This window comes from Myodes glareolus, chromosome 5 (assembly GCF_982192425.1).
Source record: "Myodes glareolus chromosome 5, mMyoGla1.1, whole genome shotgun sequence".
NCBI classification, from domain to species: Eukaryota; Metazoa; Chordata; class Mammalia; order Rodentia; family Cricetidae; genus Myodes; species Myodes glareolus.
This window is the reverse complement of record NC_142030.1, coordinates 2,879,016-2,896,247: the sequence shown is the minus strand read 5'-3', so window position 1 is coordinate 2,896,247 and position 17,232 is coordinate 2,879,016. Positions and strand designations below refer to the sequence as shown.

General features: G+C 51.4%; 1 protein-coding gene across 3 annotated transcripts in view; it reads left to right on the top strand.

Moving 5' to 3' along the window:
• Positions 1–13,904, top strand: part of Kcnh1 (potassium voltage-gated channel subfamily H member 1) — a 295,808-nt gene extending 281,904 nt beyond the window's left edge. For all 3 annotated transcript variants that reach the window (XM_085687514.2, XM_085687513.2, XM_085687515.2), the window contains one exon: positions 8,725–13,904. In XM_085687514.2, the coding sequence (XP_085543640.1) occupies positions 8,725–9,582 (858 nt within the window). In that variant the 3' untranslated portion in view covers positions 9,583–13,904. The remainder of the gene's footprint in view (positions 1–8,724) is intronic.
• The last annotated feature ends 3,328 nt before the right edge of the window (positions 13,905–17,232 follow it).

Sequence of the window (17,232 nt, the reverse complement as noted above, 5' to 3'; positions counted from 1 at the left end):
CGTGTGCTGTTGCTTGGATAGAGCACCCTCACCCAAATCCTCCACCTTTTATCCTGTTCTAGCTCACCCTCTGGAGTCATCTCCAGGGTCACCCCCACAAAGAGTAAATTTGTTGCTAATACATTAACTGAGAGACTGCCCCACTTCATCCTGGTGATATCCCTAGAAACTGTATTATCCTCAGTGACAGATGAGGAAACTGAGACTTGGGGGCCATGATGACATCCCGAATGATGCCTAGAGCATGTGCTCACACTGTTATCAATTGCTGATGCTGGCTTCGTGAGTCTCCATTCCTCTGGCCTGCTGAGAGCTTCCACCGTGAGTTCATCATCTGGCTCCAACATCCTGGCATCCCTGGAGGACAAGGCCATGCCTTATCCCCTCCCGCCCCAGCTCCTGAGAATGCAGTCTGTGCTCAACGAGCACTGACTTACCTGCTCTGCCTCCACCTCTCTGGTGCCTCCTCTGTTCCCCGAGGCTCAGGGCATCCAAAGTTCTGAACTGTAAAATATTGATGAGGCTGTTGAAGGAAAAAACAAAACAAAACATAGCATTTGATTCTGTAGTAAGAGGAGGGGTTTTACAACACAAAGTCCAGCTAACTGTCTTCCTTCCTATCAGCCATCTATAGTTTGTTTTCCCAATTTTTAAGTTTCTTAAATGGTCTGGTTTATAAATCTTCATGTTTTATGCTCAGCTATAAAACCAGACAGGGTTACTGATGGAGGGCTGGTAGCTAAGAATATCATGAAGAAAGCTACGTCACCCAGGCCTGTTAGGATGTGAGGTGAGGCCAAGTCCCCCTGTGATGGCTGTGTGTCTCCCTATAGCCTGAATCAGCACCAGGCTGGACCTGGCCCTAGGAGGGGGAGTCTGGGCTCTTAGCTGCAACAGAGCCGCCTTGTGTCGGGAGAGTCACCTACATCAGGAAGATGCCCTGTGTGGGAGGGTCCCTTGCAGGGAGGGAGCCCTCTGCATGAGGAAGCTGCTCCATGGGAACCCTGTGGGAAGAGTCAGCTCTGCAGGGGCCCCCCAGCAGGAAGTCCTCACTGTGTACTGGTGAGCCCCCAGCGCTCCACTTCAGAGAGTAAGCTGGCTTTTTGAAGTTTAAGGAAAAATTATTGAAAAATGATTACAAGGGCTGGCCAACTTTTCCAGTCATTCTTCAGGGACCAGGGCCTAGGGCATTACATTCATTGGAACACACACACCAAAAACGTCCCCAGTGGCACACAGGACATTTTGGGAGCATAGGTGGAGGCAGAGGGGTGCACGGGGTCCTGGTAAGGGCTGTGACACTGTCACACACATGGCAAGATGGCAGCGCATCGGTGACCTCAGCAGACATCAGCCCTGGCCTCTCAGGTGCTGTTTCTGAGAGCTTGGTGCATAGGCTGGTCTCAGATGTCATACATTCTGAGCACACAGTGTCTGAAGAGACTTCTGAGGCTCAGCCACCTCTGAAAATCACCCAGCTAACCTCACCAAGAGCAAGTTCCACAGAGACCAGTCGGAAGCAGTTAGGCTACACCAAACCTGCGCTCTTTCTGCTGCCCTCTGAGCATTTCAGACAGGGACATGCATCAGAATTCAGTATAAAATAGGATAGCTCTCCTTAGGTTGGTGCCGATTGCCTGTGACTCATATCTTAGCCCATTCTAGTTCGCTTTCTGTCACTGTGATAGAACCCCGACCACACACATCTTGGAGAGGAAGGGGTTTCTTTGGCTTACACTTCTCTGTCACTCTTTGTCATGGAGGAAAGTCAAGGCATCGACTCAAGCAGGGCAGGAACCCAGAGGTGGGAGCTGAAGGAGAAACCATGGAAGAATGCTGCTTACTGGCTTGCTCCTCATGGCTTCCTTAGTTTGCTTTCTTATACTTCCCCGGGCTATATACCTAGGGGTGGCTCTGCTCACAGTGGGCTGGACCTCTCGTTTAAACACTGATCAAAATAAAAATGCACCAGGCCAGGCCAATCTTATAGAGCATTTTCCCAGCTAAGACCCCCTCACCCAGATGACACTAGCTTGTGTCAAGTTCACAAAAAACTATGCACATAGCCCCTACTCGTGGAAGGTCCTGAAATGGCAGGGGTTTTACTGTTCCATAGCTGGAGCCCTTCTGAATAGCTTGCTCCCACCCGGGAACTTCCAGTCTCATGGTGTCAAGGCTCCACATGGCCCTCTGCCTTCCCAGACTAGGACCCTCATGTGCAGTGACCTGGAGGGATCTCCTGCTCTCCTTGGCCTATTCTTTGCTGTCCCTTGAGTGGGAGTCAGAACAATGAGAGGCTAACTAGATCCTTCTCGTGTGTGTGTGTGTGTGTGTGTGTGTGTGTGTGTGTGTGTGAGAGAGAGAGAGAGAGAGAGAGAGAGAGAGAGAGAGAGAGAGAGAGAGATCTCTTCTAGCCTGGCTATCTTCTGCCCTACCATAGCCCAAAGCAGCTTTATTCATTAACCAATAAGAGCAACACATATAGAGAAGGACATCCCACATCGTGTGTGTGTGTGTGTGTGTGTGTGTGTGTGTGTGTGTGTGTGTGTGTGTACATACAGTGGGGTTAACATGTGTGTGCATATGCTTAGAGTCATTTTACTTTCCTTTCATTTAAATAGGATCTTACGTTGAACCCAGAGCTTGCCAATTGGCTAGACTGACAGTGAGCCCCGGGGATCCTCCTATCTCTACTTCCAACCAGTGAGTTTGCAGTCAGGCACAATTATGCCCAGCCTTTTTGATGTGGGTGCCGGGGACTGAAACAGGAACCTCACATTTTTGTGAAAAAGCACTTTACCTACGTGTCCATTTCTAGCCCTGTGGACAGTCCTCTGAGGGAGCCAGGTGGTCGATTGTCCTGTCTCACCTCAAATCACAAGAGGTTGACTTTTTTTTTTCTCGAAGAAAGTTAAAAATAGCAGCTCACAAAGCCTGGCAGCTTAAGGATCTGAGTGGCCATGGGTTCAGCTCAATAACCACTTGTTAACAACCTTCTGGGCTCAGGCCATTGCTCAGTGCAGTCTCAGAGGGATGCGGAGAGGCATGAATGGTACACAGTGGCCGCCCTATGGATTTTCTCTGTTTCCCAACACTTTAATAACACTTGGGATGTGCAGCCTCCCATCCCTAGCCTGTCAGGCAAGAGAGTCCATGTACCCATGAGCTGGAAGGACCCTAGCTGGACCCAGGGAGGATGAGCGCATATCCCATCACTTCCAGCAGAGGGGTAGCCAGTCTCCAGGGCAGAGTCTTTCCAGAGAGTGATCATGAATCTCTGCATAGTCCCCAGCACCTCTCTGTGGCCACAGTCTCAACGTTTGTTTTGTGAGAAGGAAAGAGCACAGGCCACACCTGAAGTCCTGCTTTTCACTGTCCATGTGGTCCCGCACAGGTCACAAATTCAGCTTCCTCCATTGTCAAATTGCAACAGTGATTCTTGCATGCATGCCTCACAAGGAACATTGTACGGTAGGTGCCTTTCCGTCCTGTGACAAGACATCACAAGCAAAAGGAACTTGAAGAAGGAGGCATTTGTTCTGGCTTAGGGTTCCAGAGAGATAAGAGTCCATCATGGCAGAGAATGTGGCAGCTGGTGACAAACAAGATGGCCGGAACCGGACAGCCTCATCCTCAACTTCAAGAAGGACAGAGAGAATTCTGGAAGTAGGGCAAAGATTTAAGCTCTCAAAGCCTGCCCTAGTGATATGCTTCCTTCAACAACCTCTGCCTCCCTCGGCCAAACAGTGCCACCAACTGAGGACCAGGTGTTTAGATTCGGGCTCCATGAGGCACATTTAAACTACCACACCTTAGTTCTGTAAGATAATACTCTTGAGTATGTGGGCTGAGCTATAAAGCACTATTTAAAAACATATGATAAATTATTAAAATCACTAACTGTATTCTAGAGGAGAAACTTGAAGTTATCAAAGTGATTTCTTGGGCCATGAAAACTCTTCTTGAATTCTTATAATGAAGCCCACAGAAACAAGTATGGCACTGAGTTGATGGGACCTAGGGAGTCGGTGGAGGGGACAGGTTCAGGGCAGCTTGCTCAGCATGTGGAACTCCAGTTCTCCGGCCTGCTAGGCAGGCCCTCCACGAAACTGGATGATCTTCTCTAGGAGGATCTAAATTTATACAAAAGGAAAATTCAATAACAGCCATCCTCATTGCAAAAAGTAAAATATATCATAGGCTTTCTAGATATCCCCCCCTCCCCGAGGTCAATTAAGCATTTGAAAACCAGTCAGAGAGAGATAATGGAGTCAGTTAAGTTGGGTCTGAATTGACCACAGACAACAATGAAGTCCTTCAGAAGTTTGCTGCACTTCCGGAGCCTACACGTGGTGCACAGAATAAGACTACCTGTTACCCCCTCTTCCCTCATGGGATTGCGCTCACCAGAAACAGATTTTAGGTGACATGTGGACAGCGTCCTTATGCAGAGCATTGACTTCACAAACAGGAATGGTCATAACTTGGGCACTGGCATGTTCGAGCACTGTAAACACTGCACACGGTGATAAGAGAAGGAAAACATGACAGTCTCTGCCTTCAGGTAGCTTCTGCCTGAAGAAAGCGGCCAGCAGGGAAGGGGTTTTCTCACCATGACTTACAGAAATCACATGTAGCTGCCTGCTGATTGGCACCATCAGAGTGGTTTCCTGATGTTGGGTGAGAGGAGTCAGGGAAGGTTGTTGGAGTGAGGACTGCTAAGTTCAATCTGGGAGATCTCGGTAAAGATGAGTTGAAGGGCTAGGGTAGAATGTCTGATAGGAGGGGCCTCAGGTGGAGTGAACCAACCTGAAGTTATCTAGCCTGGCTGGGGGACAGGAGAGTTGAGCTAGGATCATATCATACAAGCCCCATTGGCTGATTCTGAAAGTTTGGATCAATGTGGACCCACCAATGAGGCAATGCATCTTCAGGGAAGACCCCTACATCCTTGATGCCAAGGCTCAACAGTACTGAGGAGCCATGTAGCCTGGGAAGGAAACTGTACAGAAATACAGAGGGCACTCCACCCCATAGACTGAAGGAATTCTGGGAAATGTTATCATTTGAAAGAGGGATTTGGGGAATTAGATTATATTCGGAATTGGACATTCTGAATACAAGGCTGGAGATATGGCCCTGCAGATAAGAGCCCTGACCGCTCTTCCACAGGACCCAGGCTTCGTTTCCAGTACCCACATGGTGGCTAACAACCATCTGTAACTCCAGTCCCAGGGCATCCCACTACCTCTTCTGACCTCCATGGTCACAGCATGCATATGGTACATGGACATACATACAGGCAAAACACCCATACACACAGAATAAATCAATCCAAATCAAAGGAATTCTGAATAGAGCTTTCCTCCCTATGTGCCTAAGGTACAATTGCACTCTCAGGTTCCAAGATGCCTCACAAGAAAGCAGGGATTGGGTCTGTGTCCCGGTATAACAGTGTTAAAGTCCCATGAGACCCTGTGAGGGCTGGGTAGCCATGCCTTCAACGGGAGCCTCATCTGCACAGGAAGTACTGGGGTTACAGGCTTGGAGGTCTCGGCCCCACTGCCGACCACTCCTGCCTTGGGAACTGTGAGTGTCTCTGGGCAGATGGGCGAGTGCTGAGCCTGGTGACAGAGACCTCATTGGTACCAGCTGCACGCAGCCAGCCCTACCCACTCTATCTAAAACGCTCGTCAAAATGCGTGGTCATGGCTGCTGTTGACACAGCTTCCACTAATGACTTCAAACCAGCAACTGAAGTCAGAAAACAGCCCTGAACTCCACATCAGCCCTTAGCCTTGCCCTGGGAGGGGGAAGGGTGCTGCTACCCAAAGGGCTGTGGGAGCTTTGGTTCCCCTGCCTCTTGGTGCAGAGGGGCAGTTTCTGACCTCTATATGAGGTTAGAGGTTCCCAAACAGGAAGTACGGACCTGAAGACCGGGATCCCAAGGAGAAACCCTGGCTGAGGTGTTAGGCTGGTCCAGACCACCCCTCAGGTGTCGTCTGGATCCATCCTGGATTCCGAGCCAGGCTCCATTGAAGAGCACAGCACAGACTCCCTTCCTGTGCACACTTACACGGATGCTTTTAAGCTCTGAAAAGCCTGTCTGAGCACTGACGTGCAGGCTCCTTGGGTGGGTTTTGTGATGCTTTCTTGACATCAGCAGAGCTTCCTCCCCAGTCCTGGCACAGCTCATCTGAAGCCCCAGGGACTGCCCTTGACTGTCCACGCAGAGAGAATAGCAGTGTGCTCGGAGCCAGGCCTTTCCTGTTACGATACCACGACCTCTGGAGTGTCATCTTTCCAGGTCAGAGGCATTCTCCCTCTGGCTCACGAACCAGCCTTACCTGTTCTCATTTGTTTATCCCACAAATATTGAGAGCGTCCTAGGCACTCGGAAGAGCTAATCATGGACAAAGCAGACTAACACTGTTCTCTTAGGTCAGGTGATAGGAAATTTAAAGTCAAAGATAACACGGCACGCAGAGTCTCGCGCTAAGCCCTTATGGCTTTCAGTAGGGGTAGATACAGATACAAACAACTGGCATCTTGTTCAGGAAGACTAGAAACAAACTGAGCCTAGCCCAGCAGGCAAAGGCATTGGAGTTGGGAAGCAAACGTTAGGAGTCAGATGTGCTGTAGACACTTAGGACAACGGTCAACTTCAACAGGCATCACGGCCTTGTCTGCTTCCTCTCCATCCAGCCACCTCTCTCTGCTCCCTTCTACGAAAAGGTAGCCCCATTACCGTGAAACGTGGGCGCAAGATTGAGAATAAAAGGCAGCAGAGTTGGCTGGACACAAAAGATGTCAGAACTACAAGGCAAGAGGATTGAGCTCAGTGTGACGAGGCAGGCTTTCTGCGGGAGCTTGCTCTGGGCCTCAGCGAGAGGGGACTCGGAAACTTGATGGAAGTCCATGTAAGGCACCAGGAGGAGCGTGGCGGTTGCTCTCCTGTTGCCGTCCCTCTGCTCTCTGATGTCTGGACCTGGGTGTCTTTGGCCCTCTCGAAGTGGATAGATTCTTCTGAGTCCCCTGATTTGTACCCACAGACCTAGGCAACTCACGAGGCAGGACCACGGGAGGGACATGGGGTCAAGGAAGGGACAAAAGGAGTAGCTCTTCAGCTGGTGAAGTCAAGGACAAGTTTGGGAATAAATGAGAGACGTGCTGTCCAGTGAGCAGCAGAAAGCCACAAACGGGGATCCATGCAAGTAGCCCGATGATGTGACATCCACCTACCTGCCACTGACCTTGGTGTGAAGCCATCAGGTGACAGGTGCTTTGATCAAGAAGTCAGGGCTGATGCAGGATCCAGTGACACTGATAGCTGGGTGGACACTAGGCTCAAGCGATCTGAGTTTATTGGGGTTCTCCATTGAGTAAGGTCCAACCTTCTTGTGGGTCATGTGTGAGAACCTGCTGAGTGCTGTTACCAGAGAATGCTAGACCAGGGCCCTTGGAGGACGCGGGGCAAGTTATATCTCATGTGCACCTGGGTGGTTGAAGGAACGGGGATGGAAGAATTGAGTGTTATCATACAGTCTGACGAGCAGACTTCTACTTGAGTGAAGACATCAAGCCCTGTGAGTAAGACACCCGTCTGGAGCATATGGTAAGGACCTCATCAAGACCTGGGGGTGTCTGTGACACATCCTAGGACAGATTTGTAGATGGTCTGGGGTTTCCTGCACAGACTCCAGGTGAGGAAAATGGAGAGGCTGTTCTTCTGCACCTCCAGTCAGCATTCAAAGAGGACATCCTGCCCTGGATGCTTTCCACAGGGTCAGAGCGTATCATGGAGTCTAACTGCCACTGTGACACAGCTGTAAAGGACACGTGTCCTCGGGGCTCAGCTGCTGGCCGAGCAGGACACCTGCCACTGTGTGTGCAGTAGAGATGGTCGTGAGGGGCCGTCTGGATGAAGTGATAGCAACAGACCTGGTGCGGCGGCTCAGGTGCAAGGCCGTATAGACACAGCTTACTGTATTATGCAACGTTCAGACACCCTGGGTCTTGCTTCCATCATTTATAAATTGGGATGCTGTGTGTCCCAGTGACCTTGTAAAAAGGAGAAATGCATGAGATAACACAAAGAATGCCCACGAGCTGCAAGCGCTGACCAAGTGTTAGGCGTTATTGTTATGGCAAGCATGGGTTCAAGGTCAGGAGTCTTTGCTCTTAGGTTAACCCAAAGACACAAGCTTGTAATGGTCACAGCCACCCACATCCAGACCTGTGGACAGTACCAGTGGCCCCAGCAGTACCCCAGTGGTGATGAAAATGGACTTTCTCACACTGCAGTGTGGCTTAGACTCAAGATGTTCGGATTTTGTGATCGGAATCCCCGGGGCTTTTTATCTTAGACACTCAGGGGTTTTCTAACTTACTAGGTGTCCTGGGAGGATGCAGTTGGGCAGGCAGCCTCCCAAGCGTAGGTGGACTTTGGTCCTCCTGAGCTGAGCGAGATAGCAGTGAGAGCCAATGCTCTGATGTTGGAGAGCTAGAAGAACCAGGACAGGAGAAGGAAGGTGATGTCCCTTAATCAGGGGGAATGGCCCCGAGCGCCTGCAGGGCTGTGAATGTGTTGTGGGCTGCAGCCCTTGGTAGCTGTGTCTGGGGGGGGGGGGAGAGAAGGGGGAGGGCGGGACGGACGAAGACACAACTGACTTGGCACCTAGAGCTCCTCTTCCGCCTAAAACAGGGTGTCCTCTCCCCCTCCAGATTGTGTTCCGGAAGATCAGCGATGTAAAACGGGAAGAGGAGGAACGGATGAAACGGAAGAATGAGGCCCCCCTCATCCTGCCTCCTGACCACCCCGTCAGGAGACTGTTCCAAAGGTTCCGTCAGCAGAAAGAGGCCAGATTGGCAGCAGAGCGAGGGGGGCGGGACCTGGAAGACCTAGACGTAGAGAAGGGCAACGCCCTCACGGACCACACCTCAGCCAACCACAGCCTGGTGAAGGCCAGCGTGGTCACGGTGCGTGAGAGCCCTGCCACGCCTGTGTCCTTCCAGGTGGCTTCCACCTCCACAGTGCCAGACCACGCCAAGCTGCACGCTCCGGGATCTGAGTGCCTAGGTCCCAAGGCAGGCAGCGGTGACTGCGCCAAGCGCAAAGGCTGGGCCCGCTTCAGAGATGCCTGTGGGAAAGGGGAGGACTGGAACAAGGTCTCCAAGGCAGAGTCCATGGAGACGCTGCCCGAGAGGACAAAGGCGTCAGGAGAGGCCACGCTGAAGAAGACAGATTCCTGTGACAGCGGCATCACCAAGAGTGACCTGCGCCTGGACAGTGTGGGCGAGGCTAGGAGTCCCCAGGACCGGAGCCCCATCCTGGCTGAGGTCAAGCATTCTTTCTACCCCATCCCTGAGCAGACGCTGCAGGCCACCGTTCTGGAGGTGAAGCATGAGCTGAAGGAGGACATCAAGGCCTTGAATGCCAAAATGACCGCCATCGAGAAGCAGCTTTCTGAGATACTCAGGATACTCATGTCCAGAGGATCTGCCCAGTCCCCTCAGGAGATGTGTGAGATCTCCAGGCCCCAGTCCCCAGAGTCAGACAAAGACATTTTTGGAGCAAGTTGAGAGGATCATTGAAATACAAACTATCAAAAATCAAAGACAAAAGCCCATCCCCTTGCCCTCGACGCCCCTCACCACACCGCCCACATGACCAACAATTTTCAAAATAAGCTTTTCCTGACAGGAAGTCAAAGTGGGACCAAAGGGCATAGGTGTGGCTGTGAGGTCTCTGGAAAATATAAGCAGGAACGCAGCCAGGCACCCACCCTGTAAGATGGCTGTTGTGTTTCACCAACTCCTGAGAGCTGGGGAAGAAGAAGCATGCCATCTATCTGAAGAGCGCTTCCTTTAGAATGTCTTACCAATGTGATTTATAAAAGATGGAAGCCACCAGAAAAGGGCGGCAGCCATGGAGACACTGGTGGGAGAGCCCCAGGAACCATGTCGGGCTTCTTTACCAAGCCCTCTGAAGACCACGACAGGCGCCGGGACTTCTGGGCCTTCACCACCCCGTGCAGCCATGTCTGACGTCATTGCCTGTTTTCCTATTCTTGTCATTTCTAACAAGCTCTCGTTAAGGGGAGCCTGACAGATGGGAGAGCCTTCCCACTTTGTGGCAGAGGTGGAGCATCTGGTACTGCACCATGGACATGCGGGCTGGGCTCCTCAGGTTTCCTTGCCCAGAAGAGGTGAGGTCAGGGTAAGCTGAGAGGGCCCTCAGCTCTGAGCAGGCTCTGTTGTGTGGTCCGCAGCCTGCTCTGTGGGATGGTTGATGTGGATGCTCCCAGATCCAGATAATCCCCATGCTATAGGCCTCACAACATGGAACTCTCTGCTTCTCCCTCGTTCTCCTCCCAAGCTTGCCCATGGCTTTCCTCAGGGTGTGGGGCATTGAACGGAAGGGGCAGGAGCTCAGCAATGCTTTCCTAACACAGCAGACACACACACACAACCTCAAAAATGATTGTAGCAAGTACTAGCTTTCTATTTTGATTCTCATGGGATTTTTGTCCAGGGCATGTGATCATTCGAGGTCACATGGGAGCCTTATTTGAAAGTCAACCTATTTCCTACTCTAAAAATAATGGCAGGACCATGATTATTCTCTCTTAGGGAGCTGGAGAGAAAGAATGGATGATGCATTGGTTTTCAAAATGTCTCAGTGATTAGCTGAGGGGGAGGCTGAGGCTCAGAGCCATGGCTGCAGGGCCATGTCCATGGCATCCAAGTTCCCACACCATGATGCTCAGGAACACTTACTGCCTCAGTCACTTGAGGTCTTTTTCTTGATGGCACGGGACAGGACACAGGACACAGGAGCTAGCTCAGGGGCCCACTTGGACCCTACCCGGTGAGCCTGGAACCTCAGCTCTGCAAAGAGATTTGAAGGAGCTGTTAGGAGAGTGAGAGCCACGGGTGCTCCTGCTTAGCATTGTTTGGCTGTCTAGGGAACCCGCCGTGCAAGACCTGCCCTACCAAAGATGCTTAGTGTTCTGCCCAGAGGCCAGGACTTGACGTGTGGCTGTCTGTACAGAATGGGTGGCACTGGGAAATCAAGGGTGTGTGCACATGTAGCCTTTAACACACTGCATAGGGAGGGCTCCTTGCATCCCTAGGCCGAGACTCTATGACCAGTGTCAGATGGCAGCATTTAAAGATACCCACTGGTGACTCTGGGGAAAGTGAGACCCACAGTCTCCTGAGCTGCCACCAACTACCCCTCGAAATAAACTGAGATACTGCAGTCCCGTTTGCCAGCTGCCCCGCAATGTCCCACTCCTCACACATATTCAATAGCCTGGTTCTTAGCTTAGGATCGCTAAGTTTAAGGTAGGATGGAACCCATGTCGTGCAACACTCAGCCTGGGGAGCACCTATGGCTAGAGATCCATCTGGAACTCTCTGGGACTTAGTGGGCCCTCTAGCACCTGGCCAGCCAGTGGACAGAGGCCTTGCTACTCCTTGACAGCTCTTTCTGAGGGGTGAATCTCCTTCAAATGTGAGGGATCCAGATGCTGGGGGTGCTGGAGAGGCCCCCCTTGTGTCATGGGACAGATAAAGCTTCAGGCTGTACTCTGGGGTTAGTGAAAATTGAAGTCATGTTAGGCTGAGGTCCACACTCTGCAAGGGGTGTCTCTGATCATCTTGGGGTTCCAGGAGTCTAGGACCTAAGAGTTCCTGAAGGTGCAAGTGAAGAACACACAAGGGTGGCTTTATTTTCTCCATTTCTATAGCATTTTTGCTATGATTGCCTTCTCTAAAATAAATCATAAATGAGCCAACCCATCTCTCTACTTTCACGGCAAGCATTGGACCGGAGCTGTTTTGTGCCAGCTTCACAAGGACAACAGGTGTGTCTTGAGCAAGGACCACAGGCTTCAGATACCAATGCCCCTCACCTTTATGTCTTAGTCACGATCTGGTAGCTGAGGAGAGACTGGGAAACAGAAGGTCACTGGATATCGGACCGAACAGTGAGATTTCAGAAAAAATGATGTCCCCTTGGAGGGGACAAGCACAGGATGTGGTACATGGCTGTCCAGTAGGTGCCGGCCACCTGGTCAGCTGCTGTGAATGTCACCCACAGTGAAGCTCCATTTCCCAGTGTCTATCCTGGCAGGCTAGTTTAAAGGGAGCAGTCCCACATGGGTGGATGAACCTGCTTTCTTCCTGAGGTCGTGCGGTAGAGTGGGCTAGGCATCAGAACCAAAACGGCAGAGCCAGTGTTCTGGTTCTGGCAGGCATATTGCCTCGTCAGCTATACCATCCCAAAGGGAGCTGCGGATTCCTCCACTGGTCACATGACAGGCTTTGGGATGCTCTGGTCTAGGCACAGCTAACCCCACTTCTCTGCTTCATACTGGAGCAGAGCCCGAGTGTTCGACTGCTGTGCCTAACACAGCTGCCTCCCAGCAGACTTTGTTTTCAGTGCTGGAGGTCAAAGTCACGCCCTTGCCCATGCTGGGGAAGATCTCGTCCACTGAACGATACCTCTGCCCCTTCCCCAGCGACCCTCTGGAAACACATTTATTACCTTGATGTCTTGTTATCTTGTCCCAGGGCCTCGTTAGCCTTCTTCTCTTAGAGCCTGTGTGCTGCTTCCACAGTGAGGATGGTTGGGTAAGGAGTAGAAATACCTTACGCCACCACGCACAGGCTTCAGCTTCCAAACCTCTAGGTGGAAGGAGGGAACCGTAAGACAAATGCCAGGTGCGTCCTGGTTGGAGTTGGGACTGAATAAACTCTGTAGAAATACCTGTCGGCGGCAGAGCCACATCTCCTCATCACATGGACATCATACAGGTACACTCCGGGGCCTCTCGGGAGCCCTGGCGAAGGTACAAGTTGTAGATGTACACGTAACTAAATTGTTTGTACTCCGTTCTGCAATAAAGATGTTTTGCCTTAAGACCCTAGAATGGAATTCTAGCTGCAGTGGGGGTCCCAGTGCCCCTTCCTACCCCGTCTCCTCGTGTTGCTTAGAAAGGAGGCCTGTGTAGATCCCCTCAAGTTCTTGGACGGCCTCTCCTACCTACCTGTTCCTGTCATGGTTACTGCTCCATATACTGCCTTTTTATTCGCTTCAGTAAAAACTGTCTTCACCAGCTCCCATGTTCTCCATCTGGAGGAGTCTTCAGTGTTCTTGAAGCCCTGACCCTAAACTCCCAAGAAAGGACCATTTTCCACCCAAGGCATTGGTGTTGAGATGCTTTCCTTGCTGCCTCCCACCGTTCAAAGGAATCAATGTGAATTTACCTGCAGCTTAAGAACTTCGGTTTTCATAGTAATGTATCAGAACCTTTAAAGATGGCCTCGAATTCCTGCCAGACCTGGTAGGGGCATCTCTACCTGCCACTTGGCCTTCCTTAGAGCCACACTGACTGTGACTTCTGAGTCATCCGACTGACCCGCGGGACCTTGAGGAGTCTGCAGCTCTCCTACCAGAAGTCAGACTGCATTTATGGTGAAAACGCAACACCCCTCACGAATGTAGCCTCTCAGTATTCAGACACTGTATCTGTGCATCAGTTGGAGACTGTCCACATTACAAGGACATTTATACCCATGAGCAGTTCGTCATTCTGGGGCTTCTCATACGAACACTCTCCATCAAATCCTGCCAAATCCTTTCTCGGGTTCTTCGTTTCTTTTTCACCTATGTCTGAGTGAGCATGAATAAACGGAAGTGCAAATGAGCAGAGGCTATTTTTGTGGTCAGCTTTGGGTGCTGCCAAGAGCTCCATTGTGTGGCTGTGGCGGGGGGATGATTTGGGCGCTCCATGGATGATACCCCCTTCTTGACATTTTTAAACAAGCACAAATGATATTTGTAAAAAACAAAGTTTAATTTTATTTATTATGGTAATAAACTATTTTATACGTGATACTTGTGTTCGCCTTTTTCTTTGTGTGCCATCCAGTCGGGTGCTTTCTGATCTCTCAGCAGTTCTGGGCTTGTCTCCCACGGCCTGCATGTGTGACCACATACATGTAGCTTACAACCAACTGCAACTCCAGCTCCAGCTGATCCAGTACCTTCTTCTGGCCTCGCAGACACTTGCACACACATGACACACATAAATGTATTAAATCTTTTTAAAACACTGATCTGGGAATGTCTGACGTGGATGATGACTTAGTTTGGCTCTGGGCATCTTGCTCCCCTCCTCGGGCTTTTTCTTGGCAGTGGACTTGCGCTCCTGGCCTTGCTCCTAGGGCTGTCAGTGACTCAGGACCTCATCCAGTGTTTTTCCAGAACTGCTGCCGGAGTTGCCAGGGCCAGATGACTGACTGCTGCCCAGGAGCCGGCCTCAAGGGTCTGAAAAGCGAGTGGAGACTGTAGCAGAGGAAGGTATTTCTGCCATGTCACTGTGGGGAGTAGGGAGAGGCAGGATGACAAGAGCCCTGGATAAGCCACATAGAGAACTAACAAGCAGTGTCCATTAGCTCCTGAGACCTCAATGGAAATCAGATGGTTTTAACAAACTTCAGGCTTCTAGCAACCGAGTGCACTCACTGACTCTTCCAGCGTAGTTTCATGAATAGGCCTGCCTTTTTGCAGATGGCTTCTCTGGGAGAGTGCAACATTGCCTACATTATTTATAGGATGTCTCCACATTAGACACTTCCCGATAGCCATTTTTACACCATGGTTTTTCCTAGCAAGCCTTTTCCCTACTTGAAGGCCTCACCCAGACTCCCTCTGGCTGACCACAGATCCTTTCTCTCGTTGGTCCATGAAACTAAACAACACTCATTTCCATTCTCGCTCTCCCCGATCCTCAGAACCTCCTCAGCCCACAGTTGCCTGCCTCGAGTCTCCCCCTTACCAAGCGACTGGTGAGCATATTAACGCTCAGCTTACCTGCCCCCTTTGCTCCAGTGAGCACAACACACCCATTCCAAGTCTTCAGTATCTGCCCCCGCAACCCTCCCAATCGCAGCAGCTAGGAAAACAGATCTACCTGGTGACTGGCTGTGCATCCTAAGGATGCAGGTTCCACTGAGCTGATATTCCCAGGGATGATCCAGGACAATCGCCTGCAGAGAATGAAATGGCACTAAGCCCCGTTGGCCCTTCCACCTCATTGTCATGCAGTAAAAACTCATACAGCTGGAGTGTTAAGCATGTGTCCACATTTGTTCCACACACGAGCTCGTCCTGAAAGCTGCCTCTCTCCCCTTCTCCCCCGTGATACCACGCAGAATTCACTGTCACTCACCACTTGTCAGCGGTCGCCTGCCCAACATCTATCTGGAGGGATGAAGTGTCAAGTTCTGCATGTTTATATCTCAATTTTTTTATTTAAAAATATCCAAAATAGATCTAGAAAAATGTAAATTATCGATGTAACAAAAGCTACACAATAAATTCTCAGTTATTTGAATGAGAATAATACAAAACCGACTAAGCAAAACACACTTAGCATATGGGGCCTTGGGCCAACACCCTTCCTGAGGACTTGCCCAATAGCACCTGTCTGTGGGAGCATCCATTTTCTGGCCTTTAAACTCTCATGCTGGACAGGACCACTGAGAAAGAAGGGTTGTGTGACTCCATGGCTACAGGTCTTGAAGAACAGCAGATGTGTGGATGCCCCAGTAAAGTTCAGACTGCAGAACTCCCTGGAATGCTCTACCTGCACATCTCCCATGCTAGCCAGGCCACATGGAACATGGCTATGGCTTTGCTGCCTCCCTGCTAAGGACCATTACATGCAGGTCAGTCCATAGTCCCCAGTTACAGAACATGGAAAGGTGTCACCAAAACATCATGGAATGTCTCAGAGAGGCAGGCCTATCCCAACCAGGACGTCCATGCCCAGACAATAAGTGTCCACCACACTGAACCTTTCAACAGGTCTACAGTAGGTTTTAGAACAGATGTCACCATGTATAGTTGGGAAGAACCCGAGACTGCTCCGAACTCTAGCTTATGCACTGGGAAGCTTATTGGGGGTAGGCAGAAAATCTTTGAGGCTCCAGAATTAGAAGATTTTCAGGTTGTACATTTTCTGTGATAGAGAAAGCTGTGAGACTCAGGATGAAGCATCTTCAGCAGAAGACAAGTGGAAGGTGATCAACAGGGATGGTCTCGGAATGGAAGGCGTCCTCAGGGATGGTCCTGGGGTGGAAGGCGTCCTCAGGGATGGTCTCGGAATGGAAGGCGTCCTCAGGGATGGTCCTGGGGTGGAAGGTGTCCTCAGGGATGGTCCTGGGGTGGAAGGCGTCCTCAGGGATGGTCCTGGGGTGGAAGGTGTCCTCAGGGATGGTCTCGGAATGGAAGGTGTCCTCAGGGATGGTCCTGGGGTGGAAGGCGTCCTCAGGGATGGTCCTGGGGTGGAAGGTGTCCTCAGGGATGGTCTCGGAATGGAAGGTGTCCTCAGGGATGGTCTCGGAATGGAAGGTGTCCTCAGGGATGGTCTCGGAATGGAAGGTGTCCTCAGGGATGGTCCTGGGGTGGAAGGTGTCCTCAGGGATGGTCCTGGGGTGGAAGGTGTCCTCAGGGATGGTCCTGGGGTGGAAGGCGTCCTCAGGGATGGTCCTGGGGTGGAAGGTGTCCTCAGGGATGGTCTCGGAATGGAAGGTGTCCTCAGGGATGGTCTCGGAATGGAAGGTGTCCTCAGGGATGGTCTCGGAATGGAAGGTGTCCTCAGGGATGGTCCTGGGGTGGAAGGTGTCCTCAGGGATGGTCCTGGGGTGGAAGGTGTCCTCAGGGATGGTCCTGGGGTGGAAGGCGTCCTCAGGGATGGTCCTGGGGTGGAAGGTGTCCTCAGGGATGGTCTCGGAATGGAAGGTGTCCTCAGGGATGGTCCTGGGGTGGAAGGCGTCCTCAGGGATGGTCCTGGGGTGGAAGGTGTCCTCAGGGATGGTCTCGGAATGGAAGGTGTCCTCAGGGATGGTCCTGGAATGGAAGGTGTCCTCAGGGATGGTCCTGGGGTGGAAGGCGTCCTCAGGGATGGTCCTGGGGTGGAAGGTGTCCTCAGGGATGGTCCTGGGGTGGAAGGTGTCCTCAGGGATGGTCTCGGAATGGAAGGTGTCCTCAGGGATGGTCCTGGGGTGGAAGGTGTCCTCAGGGATGGTCTCGGAATGGAAGGTGTCCTCAGGGATGGTCTCGGAATGGAAGGTGTCCTCAGGGATGGTCTCGGAATGGAAGGCGTCCTCAGGGATGGTCTCGGAATGGAAGATGTCCTCAGGGATGGTCTCGGAATG